Below are 16,437 nucleotides of genomic sequence, written 5' to 3' on the forward strand. Positions count from 1 at the left end.
AGGGAAAGGCGTCAGGTACAGGAATTTGGAGTGAGTGGTGAAGTGATGGAGATACCGCCAAATAATATAAGCTTCCTACCGTACGCGCAGTGAAAGCGCGTGTTAACAACCTACAATAATTACTTTCGAAAGTTAATGATTTATAAATTGACAAATAGTTAAGCATGGCAAGTATTTTGAGATGGAGGGTGCACTAACATAGTCAAATTTTTAGTTTTGTCACCAAATTATTGACAATCTTAAAAACACTTATTTACTTGACTAATTGAACTTAAATACATATTCTATTTGTCACATGACATAACAAATAAACTCAAACTTTTGTAGGAGCATGTGACTCTTAATAAAAATCTAAGAAAAGTGTTAAAAACACCCCTAAATTTGATGAAAATTTAGAGATGTATTCACTTAAGTTACAAGATCAAGGATCTACTTAAGTTCAGTTAGTCAAATAGGCTAATACTTTTAAGATGGTCAAAAAAGAAACTAATAATTTACGTCAAATGAAAGATGTTTTCAATAGTTCTCTCTTTTCTTTAATGTTAGTATTTTATGCATTTCAAATTCCAGCAAAAGAGGGTTGTGCTATGAAAATATTATTAATTTGTGAATCGCATGCCAACTTAGGAGAATAACTCCTACCTTTCTATATTCATAACTCTTGCAAGTTTTTATTTGTATAACCGCTAATATTTTGATGTTTTTCTATGTAATAATATATGATAATTCGATAAATATGAATTTGTAAGTCACATGGAACACGATTAAAAAAAAAATAAAATTACAGTGGATGATCACGTGGACATTTACTGTATCTAAACTTTATGCCCAAGTAACTGCGTTCAACACACTGTATAAGCAAACATTTTTGCCCAAGCAATTTTAGTTCATACTTGTAAATAGCCTATTACAATCAAAGAGAAATTATTCTTGATAAACCAATTGTCATGTATCAAACGGATTGAGCGAACTACAAATTATATTAACGCCTCATCCGTTTGTTAAAAAATTAACAAACGACGGACTCATTTGCGATGTCAATTCAGATTAATTGAGGAAGAGGGTATTTGAAGAGTATCAATTACGAAACAATTTTTTAAAAAAACTGATCTAATATCCATGTGGTTGATTGATTGACGTTGCTGTGAACTGACTGGCGCTACTAAAATAAAGCTAATGCCTAGTGTTGGCAGGACATTTGTGTCAAACCATTAGTCATAAAGTGATCAAGATATGCATAAAGTAATACCAACTATTTTACCACATGTCAGTAGAATCATGATAATCTAAATCGACTACATGAACTTTTTTATTTTTCTTTGGTCCCATTTCGTGTGCAGTTATAATGGAGCCCGACTAGTTCAAACATATAACTTCATTTGGGGAGAAACACTCCCTACAAAGGATGAGGATTTTTCATATCTAGCGCCCAAACTCGAGACCTCAGATTAAAAGAAGAACAGCCCCATCCACTATACTGCATCCATTGGTGTTACATGTCATTACTAATTCGTAATTTAGTGCAAATATCGAATATACTAAAAAATTGCAACTCAATTGCTGGTGAGGAAGTGTTTGACAATGAAAGCTTTTCACTTTTTTTTTTCCGAATTTCATAATGAAACATAGCCAAATGCTCAGGACGCCTAATGAGGATCTTTGGTAATCTAGCTCAAGGAGAAACACTTCAGAACTTTGCACTCTCAAATTTAAAATGCTACTTCTAATCCCAAACCCGTCACATCTTGCAAATAAAAAAAATTGAGTTAAAAAGAAAGAGAACTGTAAAGATTGCAAACCTAATAGTAATGTATAAACTATCTAACCTGAACAAGATCAGTGACTGATTTCATGAGCATACAACTTTGAAACTGTGTGACATTTTTGGATAAACCAGAATGAACATGCTTGAAAAAAGAGCACACGAAATCACGCTGCAGCTTCCAATACTGCTTGAAATTGAGAAGGCACCCGAAGCACGGGAGCTTGGATTTCACCTGGTTTACCTAACTGACCACAGGCAGCCATTTGATCATCTCCTCTACTCCATCGAAAAAGCACCACACATCCTGCTTCAGCAAGAATGTCTCTGAACTCGATTATCTTCTCTCTTTTAGTTGGTTTGAAGAAGGATCCAGAATGAGGGTTAAAAGTGATCAGGTTAATCTTGCATGGAATGCCCTGGACAAGATCGATTAGTCTCTTTGCATCCTCAACACTGCAATAAAATTTCAACAATGAGAATTTACAAGCTATAGCAAGCAAAGAGAAACATATTCTGCTTAATTGAGCAAGCCAACTGATTCTGGAAAAACACACATCTTGAGGGGAAAAGCAAGGGCTATGCAAGTAGATCAAAAACTACGTTAAATATCCCCCAAAATTATCAGAGTGAAACATCATCCTAGTCATTCTCCATTAAGCCAGAGGGAGGGGTTAATCAGTGAAGAAACTGGATTGATTGGCGTATGTGCAAAGTGTAAGAGGAGTTGCAACAAACAACAACAATTGCACTACAAATCCCAAGCAAGCTGGGAAGGAGTAACAACGGCTCTTTTGTTTTGTGCAATGGGCGAGCCAGTGGATCGTGGATGGGAACCAGAAGCCAGAGGAAGTTTAGTGTGATTGGACATGCAGCATGAATTGCAAAATGTAGGGTTACTAAGGTAGAGTTGGCACAATTATGCTGCAAGTCAGCCCATGCTTTTTATTTCCAATGTATTTTATATCTATTTCTGTATATTCACTCTACACATCAAGTCTTTTTTTTTTCATAATCGAGAAATCCTGAGGACTGGTGATGCACGGTTTGGAACTCAGTGGATAATGTCTGTTCATCTAGACCGAAGCCCTGGGCTCTTTCACATCAAGCCTTCATCATCTTTTAAAAAATGGCCTTTTTAGCATTTATTTTTAGTATATTTACAGTTTTCTCCATAACATTTCAATTTTCTTCAATGTTTCCTAACTAATCATCTTGTTTCTACTCTTATTAGCTTCATCAAGAATGCATTTCTAGATGTCTAGAAACACATGAGTTATGCTCTTTCTAGACATACTTGTCACGCACAAGAATGACGACATTATCTTGCACAAATCACATTGGTACAACACATGGTAGAAAAGTTGAAAGGATTAGAAGTAACGCCATAGACCAGATTTTGCAGGAGTAGAGTAGTTAATGCAACCTTGAGAAACTCACATCAGCAAAGAAAGCAAAATTACACTTATAGTGTCCCTTTTGGTTTTTGCTTTCAACTTAAAAAGAAACTAGGACAATTTAACTGCTATGGCACAGATTAACTCTACCAACCACAGAGCTATTTACCCTTCCTCTCTCAAGGGAAAGAATTTTGTTTGACTGAATAGTATAATAAATTTATAACAATGGCATAGCTTTACAAAAAAGGAAAGTTGAAATTGTCCTTATGTATGACTGTTGGTGTATTTTGATCCTTATTTATAGCCATGGACAAATAGTCCTTTATCTTTGCAAAGAGGGTAACTTTTTATCACATCCAAACTAACAGCACACTCATATTATTAACGGAAGGGTGCTGAATAGTAAAACGATGAGGATATCAATCATCTTGCCGGTTTGCCCACTTGAAAGAAAACATGAGAAACCCTTGGCAAAATCAAAAGGCCTCCTATCTTCTCCCCCACCCCCACCCAATCTCTATCTCTCTAATTTCTTTGAGTCACTTCTTCATATGTAAAATTCTCGGGGAACTCCGCAAAAAAACAATTCTCTTTTCCATCTCTGAAATCAGAACCACATCATTTTCCTACATATTTTCACTCATTTCCAAAAATAATCATAAAAGAACAAAAAATTAAAGAGAGGCAGAAGAAAGAAAGCATCATTTAGTATGAAATCACCCACTCACAGATATCTCCCCGTATTATTCTACCAGCATTTTCTTTCTATTGATATTGTGTGTCTGGCAGCTTATCTTTAGTCAAAATCGGATATAAAAGCATTCGAATTCTGGGTATGTGGATATATTTGGGAGCCTTGACTTAGATGGATTTTCAGTTTGAATTTTGAGGCTCCTGATGGATAAACTGGTAACCACTAAAGCAGAAACTAGAGTGTGTCCCAGTAGAAAGCTTGAAGATGAATAGGCTTTTCTTCTTTGTCTATTTGTTTAGTTCGCCTGGGATCTGTTAAGTTCTTTCTTATTTCAGTTAGTTTAAGTGTGTTCCATTTGATGGGAGTATGGGACCATAAGTGACACTCTTTTTACAAAGATAAAGGACTATTTATGTTCAAGAAATACACTGGGGACTAAAATAAATACTATTGAAGAAAAAACAAGGTATATACCTATCATTAACTCCGGCAAGCATTACATACTCAAACAGAACTTTGTATTTATGTTTTGATTGAAGCTCCTCTCTTAGTGTTCCAAGAAGCAAGTTCAAGTTAAATTTGCGGTTAATTGGCATGATCCAACTTCTGACCTGCAATATTTAAGTGTGAATCAAAATATGACGCTATTTGTTTCTCCATTTTCGTCCCAAGAATTGAGTTGCTCAAGAGAAATACCTCATCAGTTGTAGCATTCAAACTGACTGCCAAAGCACAATTGGACTCGCGAAGAAATCGCTTAAGCTGGGGCACAAGCCCACTAGTAGAAACGGTGACCTTTCGAGGACTAAAATGAAGCCCTTGTTCATCTACCAATATGTCTGCAGCTTTCAAGACATTCTCAATGTTGTGAAGTGGTTCTCCCATTCCCTGGAGTGAGTTATTTGATCAAGATTTGCTAATAGCAAATACTGATTGCTTAGGATAACAGAAAAAGTTAAGGAAGAAGGGACAAAGGGTCTTTGTTCTAATTCGCCAAAATCTCAGGCAAGATTTCATAATATATATAGCTGTGAAGTGTGGAAGAGAAAGTCCAACTCCAGTCAACCATGACGCCTAATTAAATAACAGGGAGCAGCATGAATAATGGCCCTAGGAGAAGGTCACAGGGAAGATAGACTCCAGCAATATTAGCAAAGCAGGCTAGATTTGGTAAATTAGCAAAGCTGGTCACAGTGCATCAAGCGAGGGTGTTCACCACACCATAAGTTAATAAATGGTAATACTGGTAAAATTTTGGGAGGTATGTATACAAAAATAAATTACATGATCAGTTCAGGAAATCACTTCAAGCATACACATACCATAAACACAACATTGCTAATTGGCCCAACTTCACTGGATAACAAGCGTCGAGCTAAAACAGCCTGCTCAACTATCTCAGAAGTGGATAAGTTTCTCTTCAGACCCATTCTGCATAGTAGATTTATGTACTTAACAAAGGGAACCAATTCCAGAACTGTAAATTGGAAAAACAACCAAAAGGCTGCTAGAGCTTACCTGCCAGTGTAGCAAAACTGGCAATTCATGGCACAACCTACTTGACTAGATATACAGACAGTGTTCCTGCCCCGCTCACAAGGTATCAGAACAGTTTCTATTACCAGACCATCTTCCAACTTGAATAATATCTGTAAGATCCTGTGAGTGCTATTTATTAAGTGATGAATCAAAAACAAAACAGATGGCACTCAACATTCTATATATTGCACAAGCTATGTACCTTTTTAGTTCCATCAGACGCTGTCAGAATATCTTTCAAGTTTAACGTCTTAAATTCAGCATGTTCACTCAACATTTTCCTGAAATCCTTATTCAAACCTGGAAAGATAACGTATAGTTGATGATTCAGTCAGCTGTAACTACCATCAATTATCAAGATATATATAGGTAAACACTACAAAGTACACACAAAGGAAGATCCAAACAAAAATTCAGAACCCTTTTCTTTCCACAAGCAATAAACTCTATCAACACTTTCAACACAGAAACTTTGACAGCAAGAGTATTTGTACGGAAAAGAAAAATAAACCTTCTAATTCCTCACTGCATTGAGCCCAAATATTATCCCCATACAGACGTTTCCATAGCATCAGAGCCTGAGCAGGCCTATAACCATGTGACTGAACCCATTTCTGTTAAACAAGAAAGCAGAGCGACTTTTAATAACTATGGTCCTCCATTGAACAATAAAATCAAACACAAATATCAAAATTGATCTCAAATTCCAATACAAGATTATAGTTAAAGCCAAGAACAAGATAAACCATTCTCAATCTTGGAACTTTCCTCAAGGTTAACTTAAAGTACACGGAGGGAACAATCAAAGTATGAATACCATGACACAAAGATTTAATCTCATGATTCCGAAACAGCTTTGAACCTTTATGCAATAAAAACAAGAATGGACTAAATCTTATCAAGATTGCTGCTTTCCTCAAATTTCAACAAAGTTAATAATACAAAACAGGTACAACCCAAATTTGCATGCCAATAAACACAACTTTGCTTATGTCCAATTAGCTGAGGCTAGCTTGCCTCTCAGGCTGGAGAAGGCCTTATACTACTCAGCTTTGTTTGATAAGTTCATTCAATACCAATATAAACAAATGTTAAATTTGACAAGATTCTATGTGAAATAGTGTGAATATTTGGAAGGAAGATAATTCTTCTTGACATAAAATGTCAAGATATTAAATTTGTAGTAGAAATTTTGGCAACCATTAAATGGTTTCACAAGTTGAAGCTTGACAATTGCATACTTGTGATGCCATTGATAACATCAAAAGGAATAATTCATTTCTTATAAATAGGTAGATCTTGGTTCAGTTGTAACACACCTGTCATTTTTATTTTATTGTTATTTTTTTTGTTTCCCACACGGTGTCCGGAGCCTACATTGGAGCTCCGATTAAATCCAGATCACGCACTGCAGAGCCCATTCGGAGGTGGCGCTCCCACCAGGATTTTCTCCATACCCAAGGCTCGAACCCGAGACCTCTGGTTAAGGGTGAAGCACTCCCACCAGTGCACCACAACTCATGTTGGTAAAACACCTCTCATTTGCCTTCTCATCTTCTAAGGCAATTGAATCTCCTTTTGTAGTATTTCACTTGTATTCTTTTGGAGTGAAATATATTTTGATTGGTTGTGTCCGATTGCGGAAATTGAATATTGAGAGTGATGAAATCACTACTACTATAGTATTATTACGAATATTCCATAGAATCCATCTCACAGCTTGCCAATGTTCCTTTACAGGACTACTCATATACCTGCTTACAACTCATACGACATGTGAAATATCTAGCCTCACTCACATATGGTACTCTTGACATATATTCTCGTTCAGCTTCATTTTTTGGCAACATAGCATTACTAAGCTTAAGATAAGGAGCAAGCGGAGTGCTAATCGACTTCGTTTTCTCATTCATACTGAATCAGTCTAGTACCCTCTTCAAGTATTCTTTCTGAGATAAATAAAGTTTCTTTAAATATCTATCTCTTTTTATCTTCATGCCAAGAATTTTTTTCACCTTACCTAAATCATTCATCTCAAACTCCTTTCTTAGTCGAGTCTTCAACTTCTCAATTTCCTCTAGACTTTTGAAAGCTATCAACGTACAAGAGAATATATATAAAGAATTCATCTTCAAGCTTGCGCAAATACGCACAAAGATGTATTTCCTTCTTCTATACTTTTGCCTCAACATAAACTTGTCGACTCGCTTAATGTCTGGACAATCCATACAATGATTTTTTAAGTTTGCACACCATATTTTTTTTCCAAACAACTTTGACCTTTTGATTGAGTCATGTAGATTTCCTCTTCCAAGTCTCCATGTGAAAATTACATTTTTATATCAACTTGAACTAGTTCCAAATTCAATGGTGCTACCAAAGCCAACAAATCTCTAATGGAGGTGTGTTTCACATCTGGAGAAAATGTCCCTTATAATCAATTCCCTCCTCCTGAGCATATTCTTTGACCATCAATCTTGCTTTGTAGCGAACATCTTCTTGGTTAGGAATATTCTTATTTCTTTGCATATATTCTTTTGCACCCAATTGTTTTCTTTCCCTCCAAGAGATTAACCAATTTTCATATGTGATTGTGATGAAGGGACCGCATTTCTTCATTCATGGCAATCCTCCACTTATCTTCTTTTGAACTTTGGACTAAGTCTTTATAAGTGGTAGAAATACCATCAACTACAATTGAGTCCATACAAGCCACCATATCTATGAGTCTAACAAGTTTTCTTATTGTTTTTTTAGCTTGTTGGTTACTATTGATTCAAGTTGTAGTTGATGTTCTTGAGATGGAATCACCCCTCGATTGACTCTTCTTCAAGAGGAAAATCTTATGTTGTTTTCTCGTTTGCTACTGTGTTGGGAAAATTAATTTTCCCTCAAACTCCACCTGCTCTTTGAAGCACTATCCATTTGTTTGACATCTTCAACTGTTGCTTTATTTGTCAAGGGAGATTAATCAAAGATAACATCCCTGCTGAATATAATTTTCCATTAAAGATTCATCAGAAACGTAGTTTTTACATGGATACTTGAGGAAATCTGCATGACACAGCCAGAACGATTCAAAAGTTGTTGGAAAGGAAAATATGGTGTGCAAACTAAAAAAATCGTTGTATGGATTGAAACAATCTTCTAGATAATGATACAAGCGATTTGACAAGTTTATGTTTGAGGCCAAAATACAAAAGAAGCAAATATGATCATTGTGTGTATTTGCGCAAGCTTGAAGATGGATCTTTTATATACCTTCTCATGTATGTTGATGATAGGTTGATAGCTTTCAAAAGTCAAGAGGAAATTGAAAAGTTGAAGACTCAACTAAGAAATGAGTTTGAGACGAAGGATTTGTGGGTGAGGGAAAGAATATTCTTGGCATGGAGATAAAAAGAGATAGACATTCAAAGAAACTCTATTTATCTCAAGAAGAATACAAACGAAATTTATAGCACTCCGCTTGCTCCTAGTTTTAAGCTTAGTGATGCTATTTTGCCAAAAAAATAAAGTTGAACGAGAATATATATCAAGAGTACCATACGCGAATGTTATTGGTAGCTTGATGTATGCAATGGTTTGCACAAGGCCAGATATTTCACATGTCGTAGGAATTGTAAGTAGTGTGAAGGAGCATTGGCAAGCTATGAGATATAGTAGTTCTGATTTCATCACTTTCTATATTAGGCTTCCGCAATCGGACACAATCGATCAAAATTTATTTCACTCCAAAAGAATACAAGTGAAATATTACAAAAGAGAAAAAAGATTCAAATGCCTTAGAAAATGAGAATGCAAATGAGAGGTGTATTACAAATAAACTAAGGGGTCGTTTGGTGTGGGGGATAAGAATAAATAGTTCTGGAATAAAAAAATAATCCTGAGATAAAATATTGGTGTCTTGTTTGGTTGTCATGTTTGGGATAACTTATCCCACCATTTATATCATAGTGATGGGATAAGTTATCTCATATACATGTTGGGATAACTAATCCCAGGATTATTAATCCTGAGATAACTTGTTCCCAACCAAACGACCCCTAAGAACTACCTATTTATAGGAAATGAATTCTTCTCTTGATGTCATCAATGACATCACTAGTATACAAATATCAAGTTTTAACTTGTGAAACCATTTAATGGTTGCCAAAATTTCTACTACAAATTTATTACCTTGACATTTCATGCCAATGAAGAATTATCTTTCTTCTAAATGTTCACACTAATTCACCTAGAATCGTGTCAAATTTAACAACAAAAACTACACCAAAGCTGAAGGGACAATACAAAAGCTAGAAGTAGCTAGCCTATAGTAGTCGGGCACCAAAATCTCACGATAACATATAATTAGCCTTAATCTCAAGAACACAAGCCAAGTTTGAATCCTTAAGCAGCAAACAAGACTAAATCACTAATTCACTATCAAGATTGCAACTTTCCTCAAATATCAACCCAATTAACCAAAATATACAGCAGACCAGCCGAAAAACACTTACCAAGTGAATGAGCTTAATCTCAAAAACACAAAAAAACAATACTAAACCTTAAATCAGCATCAAGATTTCAACTTTACTCAAATTGATACTAATCTAACTAAGATACACAGCCAACAACTGAAATACACATACCTCAAGATCAGTATATCTCATCCCTTTCAAAACCACTTTTGAGTCCTTCAATGCATACCCATTTCGGCCATCACCTCCTACAATACACAAACAAACAAAACAGAATCAAGAACAAAAGAGAGAAGAACCTCTGAGCAGATAAACATAAAGGGTACTTACCAGAACCGACAGAAAGGTTAGTTTGAGGTGTAGAAGAATGTTGAGCTGCTGTAACTAAACGATAATGAGGAGTGGTGAAGATAAGGAGTGTTCTTGAAGGAAGCAGCTTCAGAAAAGATTTGGTTTTTAATGGAAAATTTGTGTAATTTGAGAAGGGAAAAGTTGTTCCAAGCAAAGCACAGTTGCTGCTGCCGCCGCCGGAGAAACGAATTCGCCTCATCCTCAAACACACATCAAACAGTCATCTCCAGCCGCTACACAGATTTTGTTAACTGAAACCAGGGTCTTTAAGGAGTGAAATTACTTTATCTTTAAAAAACATTATGAAGAAGATGAACAACAAGCGTTTGTAGTCCAACGGTTAGGATAATTGCCTTCCAAGCAATAGACCCGGGTTCGACTCCCGGCAGACGCACATTATTTTTATGAATATGGTTCGATGAATGATACATGCTCGTGTACAATCTAATATCATGGGATGTTTTATGAATATGGTTTTGTGTTACTTAAAAAGATGTACAATTTAATATCATGGAGTTTATGCGGCACAAAATAGAAACAAAAGATTTATGTTTGTGATGATTACTCCCGGCAGACGCACATTTTTTTTTATGAATATGGTTCGATGAATGATACATTCTCGTGTACAATCTAATATCATGGGATGTTTTATGAATATGGTTTTGTGTTACTTAAAAAGATGTACAATTTAATATCATGGAGCTTATGCGGCACAAAATAGAAACAAAAGATTTATGTTTGTGATGATTCCAAGTTAGTGAGTTATAGTTTTCTAAATGAAGCTTTTTATACTTTGTCTAAAATTATGTGAAACTGCTTCGTTCATTATATTTTATGTAGACCTGCAAATGCATTGAACAAGTGTGTGATACTATGATAATTGATCATTTAAGAAGAAGATGCACTAGTTTCAAGATCGCGTAAAACAAATTTGTCAATAGATGACGAACGATCTCTTGGAAATTCATGGGGCACAAACATTAGAAAATAAAGGATATCTATGCTGGTGATTCCAATTAGCTAAGATTGTGTCCCACTCAGGGGGGTCTGGGGTAGAGAGGCCGTTTCCAATATACCTTGGATTGAAAAGTAATAGAAGAATACAACTAGTCTCCATGTAACAGAAAACCTTCTTCTATAGCAATAACTTGTGAATAAGCTTGTAGGAGTATTCAAATATAGAAATTATACCAAATAACAGAAAGGGGTAGAAAGTAAATACAAATAAAACAACAGTCTCCACAAACTTATCAAAGAATGATTGATACAAATACAATAAATCTGAGTTTCTTAAACAGAAGATACTGCTTTTCTCAGGGATTCTTGACCTTGATCCTCAACTTTCTGGCGATTTGTCCAGCTTTAGGATGAATAGCGCGTTTATTTGAATCAAACTGTTCCACCTCTACCCAATTGATCACTTTAAGCAAGAGTGATTGAGGGACTTTGCTTGAAGAATCTGATGCTGCTTTTCCTTTGACCTTTTTCAGCCCTTTCTCCAGTGCCTTTTCAAGAAAATCCATAAACCAACTTCCTGATTCACTCTCAATCTGCTTTCCCAATTTGATTGTATTGGAAATGCTGCTGCTTATCGAAGAAGAAGCTGGTTTCTTGTTCTCGTCGTTCTCATTTATGCTAGTATTTAATACTCCTTTTATTGCCTTTGATGTTGATCTCAAATGCTTTCCAAGAATTGATTTTTGATCGCTCCTTTCAGGAAAGACTGCAATGGATTTGTAAAGTGCAGCTCTCCTCTTCGATGCATTTGATTCATTGTCTCGTGATTCTTCCAGTGAATTCTGCACTATTTCGTGTAGAATAGGGGCACCACCATTCTCTTGTTCAGCTTTTGGAGTTTGTGACGTTTCGTTTGAAGCTGTTGCTGCTTGAATGGATACCATTTCTGCAACAGCTTGCACAAGTTGTTCATGAAATTCAAGAAATTGATCAAAACAGGCTGTTGGTGCATCAGGTTTCGCAGCTCTACTCAAGTTCGAAAACACCCTTCAACAAAGCCACAGTGATATATAGATATCAAATTCAGGTAAGCAAAGAAAATACAACAACAACAGCTAACACAAATAACTGAAAGTTCCATACTTTAGAGACCGCACGAGATTTTCTGTAGCTGATGCATCCCTTAGTGCTTGAAGAGCAATTTTCTGTGCATTTTCCCTTTGTTGTACAGCTTCCTAATGAACATCACAAATGACTTGTTTAGCTAAGACTAATGTTCTAACAAAAGGCAAGAATTGTCCATATATTAAACAAAACAAAACAAAACAAAAAACACGGCAAAGATATTACCTTTCCCAACATACTAAGTTTTCCAGGCAGATTAACAGTCAGACTAGTGTTGTCATGAGGTAAAGAATCAATAGGCTGAGATTGTTGTTGTTCTTGAGACGACTTTTTCGAATTGGGAAGTCTTTGAGAATCTCTGCCTACTGTTGGTGAAGCTGCCATTCGTGCACTCCGTAAACTAGGTGGTGGGGTTGAACTTTTCTTCTCCTGTGTCTACACAAAAAAGAAGAATCAAATTGCAACATGTTAATATAGGCCTTAAAACACATTGACTATACATGAAGGGGAAAATGTACCTACAGCTGAGTTTAAAGGTGAATTGACAATTCTTTGTTCTCGATCGCGATCTGTTACACTTCTACTCCTTGGAAACTTCATCATGCTAGGGGTAGCACAACTTTTTCTCACCATAGAAGGACTTTCCCCTTTAGCCTCCATCAATTTAGACAACAACGCGCCACCGGCTGATGACCTTACCATCCCACCACTAGCTCCTCCATCTTTGGAGAATTTTCCCCGAATAAGAGGTGACATTGGAATAATTCGCGCAAATTTGACAGCACTAGACCTCTCTTTTATCGGTGTACATTGATCGAAATCAATAGGAACTGGCTTCAAAACTTGAGGAGATGAAGCAACAACTTCTACCCCATTTTGGCCTATTCCCCAAGAACCCCTTCTTGGAGCTGACTGACTCTGATTGAATTTTCGTTCAACTTTCTCGCCTTTTTCTCTCAACCCCATTAATGGTTCTGGAGTTCCCACAAGTGGGTGCCTCCCAGGAAGAGGCTTAGCACCTTTAACAACAGGAACAGGCGAACCGGGCTCTAATCTATCAACATAAATGAACTGTCCTAGCTGCATTTTATTGCTTAAAACCAAATCATCTTGCTCATCTGGAAGACTTACATAAATGGAATGTGAAGAATCCGATACCTTGATGAAAAATCCATGCTTTGGCCATAAATTCTTCTCATCAAGATCTGCAGGAACAATATCAGTAACCTGCAAAAGTGAACTCCTATGTTCACTTGTAGGCTTCACCCCTGATTTCATCCCATTTAGCAACTTCAACAAAATCCCAGGTGCTAATGCTGCCATAATCTTGAAATTCCTCAACAACCCCAAATCTTGAAATTTCAGAAATTACAGAAAACCAAGGCCTTTTTCAGATTTTTCAAGAAGAGTGAGTCAAAATTAAAACTTGTAATTCCTCAACAACCCCAATTCTTGAAATTTTAGAAATTACAGAAAGCTAAGACCTTTTTTCAGAATTTGCAAGAGAACAAATCAAAAAAGTTGAGTAGAGTGAACTAAGACACAAATCTTGAAATTCCTCAATAACCCCAAATCTTGAAATTTTAGAAATTACAGAAAGATGAGACCTTTTTTCAGAATTTTCAAGAAAATAACAAACCAAGAAATCTGAGTAGAGTGAGTCAAGATTAAAACTTGAAATTCCTCAACAACCCCACTTCTTGAAAATTATGAAATTACAGAAAAAAAAAAAAAAAAAATTCAGAATTTTCAAGAAAAAAAAAACAAATCAAGAAAGTTGAGTGGAGTGAGTCAACAAAAGCTCTTATAACCAAAGAAGAAATTGACCATGTCAGAGTGATTTTTGTTGATAAGGTGAAGGTGAAGGTGAAGGTAAAGAAGAAGGGGTTTGAGGGCTAACGGTAAACTAGAGAAAGACGAAAGGATTTGGGTCCCATAAATGAATTTTTAAAAATTTGTGAGTATTGGTACGTTGAGGTATGTAACGGTCATATGTTGTGAGTGAGTCTTATCAATAATTTTTGGCTTTCTTTTTTTGAATCCTCAAGAGGAATTATATTAATTAACCATAATATACTCGTGTAACTTTTTTTTGCTTTTTGTGGTTACAATTAATATTACTTCATGTCTTTTTCCGGTTTTGCATTTATTCCTTAAAGAGCATACTAAACCTTTTCCAACGAACGAAAAGAAATTGGGGTGTCGCATCAGGTAAAATTTATTTGTATCATATGTTTATATCAATTCAATAAGTATAAAATACGTGTTTTGTATATATGCACTTTGATATCAAGTCATTAAAAATGTAAGATACATGTTATGGATATACAATAATAAATTCTGTGAAATCCTATAAAGTGGGGTATGGAAAAAAAAGTGTATGCAGGTATTACGTTAAATGGCTATATTCCTTGAGAATAAAAGGAAATAATTAAGTTAAACTATTTTTATTTTATTAGAACAAACTAAAATATCACATAAGTTAGGGCCGAAACATAATAATCTAGCTTACTTTGAAAACATTTGTGTCATACATGACGTGAGTATAGATTTAGTAATGTATTGATATCTTAATCTCTTTATCAGTCTTTTATGATTAAAAAGACAAATGACAATTCTTATAATCTAATGTACTTTTTCATTTTCTAAATTACAAGATTTATCCACTATAATCTTCCCAACAGACAAAAGTAAACTTGTCATAATTAAATTTCCCCTTGTGGAATGATTCATCAATTAAATGTTAATTTGAATTGAATCCTAACAAGCTCCACCACAGCAATATTCTTGGCTTTCAAGAATATGAATTTCAATGGTTAATTACTTGCTTAAAAAAGGATTTAAGTGCTAAATAAGAATCAAAAAAGCAAAAAATGCAATAATTCTAATTTCTTTTTCTGCTTATTTAATTTATAAACTAATAATAATTAATTCTTTGCCACCAAAAAGGTAAAAAGTAGGATAATTTTCTTCTTCACTTTCCTTCTTTATTCAAAGGGATGATAAAAAAATTAATCAACAAAAATTATAGCGGTAAATTTTCTCATTTAAAGGTACTTGAATTTAAATTTTGAGTAAAAAATACATTTGTTAAGGAGTGATATATCTCCATACCTGCAAAACTTAAACGTATTGCAATATGAATGTTGAACTCTGAATTGAAACTAAAAAATTAAAATTATAAATCAAACATAAAACAAACCAAATCTATGTGTGGATTTGATATGACAGTTATGCTGGCACGAAGTACATTTTGTTCTTAGTTGAGCTCAAGTAAGACATCCTTAATTATTATTTTTCATATGTCAATTAACAAAAAAAAAGAACCTTTTTTAATTTCTTTGTTTATTGGGAGTGCATTAAGAAATATTCCATATACTTTGCTGACTTTTCTTACAATATTTTATATTAAATTATATAATATTGAGTGTACACGAATTATTCCATATCATTTAAATATTCATTCTTATAAAAATACCGACAAAAACTCAATTCTTTGAAATTTATTAAATTACGATCACTATCAATGAACATTATGAAAATGAAGGATTTTGGATATGAAAGTGGCTTCCCTATACTAAACTTTTTTTAAAAATCTATTTAGTATTTAATTAAAAGGACTAAGTAGGAAAATTTGTTGCCCGGAGTCTGGTGGCAACTTGCCCTATTGATGTCAATGATAGGTCGATCAATTATTTTATAAAATTTATATCGTATTAATTATTTTGATTATGTTATTTTGTATAGTCGAAATGCAACTTTTGAAAACATTCTATCATGTAGTTTTCTCTTAAGTATCACCAAAAGTTTGATTAATTTTTGTATTTGTTTTAAGTATCATGAATAAGAGTCACTGGTAAAAGTTAGAACACTATAGATATGCATATTTTCGTAGAATTTTGGCAAAAAAATTCTCTAGACAAAAGAAACTCAAATCAGACCAATGAAAAGAAGTTGATCAATATGTCATGACTCAAGAAGTGAGATATCCAATAAAAAAAATTAAAATCATACGAAAGGAACGACACCTAATACCTTATTACTTATTACTTACGATCGATCGATTGTTGGAATACTTTTAACTTTATAGCTTAGTACTAAAGATGCTGCAATTAATTTAGTTTCAATAGTTGCATAATAGGTTTT

The 16,437-nt window shown here is 34.7% G+C and overlaps 2 protein-coding genes and 1 non-coding gene across 3 annotated transcripts; 1 reads left to right on the forward strand and 2 right to left on the reverse strand.

The window, feature by feature from the left end:
* Nucleotides 1-1,745: 1,745 nt before the first annotated feature.
* On the reverse strand, nt 1,746-10,446 carry LOC125824764 (uncharacterized). The gene is made up of 9 exons (XM_049504114.1): nt 10,189-10,446; nt 10,030-10,106; nt 5,907-6,009; nt 5,598-5,695; nt 5,375-5,505; nt 5,179-5,287; nt 4,553-4,744; nt 4,331-4,467; nt 1,746-2,218 (listed from the first exon to the last, which is right to left on the reverse strand). Exons 1-9 carry the CDS (start codon nt 10,406-10,408, stop codon nt 1,930-1,932), a joined length of 1,356 nt encoding a protein of 451 aa, XP_049360071.1. The 5' UTR covers nt 10,409-10,446; the 3' UTR covers nt 1,746-1,929.
* An 85-nt stretch (nt 10,447-10,531) lies between these two features.
* On the forward strand, nt 10,532-10,603 carry TRNAG-UCC (transfer RNA glycine (anticodon UCC)). Its single transcript has one exon. It is a non-coding gene; the product is annotated as a tRNA-Gly (tRNA).
* Nucleotides 10,604-11,437: 834 nt separating this feature from the next.
* LOC125824762 (uncharacterized) lies at nt 11,438-13,627 on the reverse strand. Its single transcript, XM_049504112.1, has 4 exons — nt 12,814-13,627; nt 12,517-12,726; nt 12,310-12,401; nt 11,438-12,213 (listed from the first exon to the last, which is right to left on the reverse strand). Exons 1-4 carry the CDS (start codon nt 13,612-13,614, stop codon nt 11,523-11,525), a joined length of 1,794 nt encoding a protein of 597 aa, XP_049360069.1. The 5' UTR covers nt 13,615-13,627; the 3' UTR covers nt 11,438-11,522.
* Nucleotides 13,628-16,437: the final 2,810 nt, after the last annotated feature.

Source organism: Solanum verrucosum, unplaced genomic scaffold (genome assembly GCF_900185275.1).
Source record: "Solanum verrucosum unplaced genomic scaffold, falcon-dt-bn FXZP01000200.1, whole genome shotgun sequence".
Lineage (NCBI taxonomy): Eukaryota > Viridiplantae > Streptophyta > Magnoliopsida > Solanales > Solanaceae > Solanum > Solanum verrucosum.

What these genes read in the sequence shown, in the direction of transcription:
- LOC125824762 (XM_049504112.1), bottom strand. Translation starts at nt 13,614, where the DNA reads ATGGCAGCATTAGCACCTGGGATTTTGTTGAAGTTGCTAAATGGGATG. An exon ending in ATTCACCTTTAAACTCAGCT is followed by an intron (nt 12,727 to 12,813) that starts GTAGGTACATTT and finishes TTTTTTGTGTAG; the next exon opens with ACACAGGAGAAGAAAAGTTC. An exon ending in AACTTAGTATGTTGGGAAAG is followed by an intron (nt 12,402 to 12,516) that starts GTAATATCTTTG and finishes GATGTTCATTAG; the next exon opens with GAAGCTGTACAACAAAGGGA.
- LOC125824764 (XM_049504114.1), bottom strand. Translation starts at nt 10,408, where the DNA reads ATGAGGCGAATTCGTTTCTCCGGCGGCGGCAGCAGCAACTGTGCTTTG. An exon ending in TAACCTTTCTGTCGGTTCTG is followed by an intron (nt 10,107 to 10,188) that starts GTAAGTACCCTT and finishes TGTGTATTGTAG; the next exon opens with GAGGTGATGGCCGAAATGGG. An exon ending in TGAATGCTACAACTGATGAG is followed by an intron (nt 4,468 to 4,552) that starts GTATTTCTCTTG and finishes TAAATATTGCAG; the next exon opens with GTCAGAAGTTGGATCATGCC.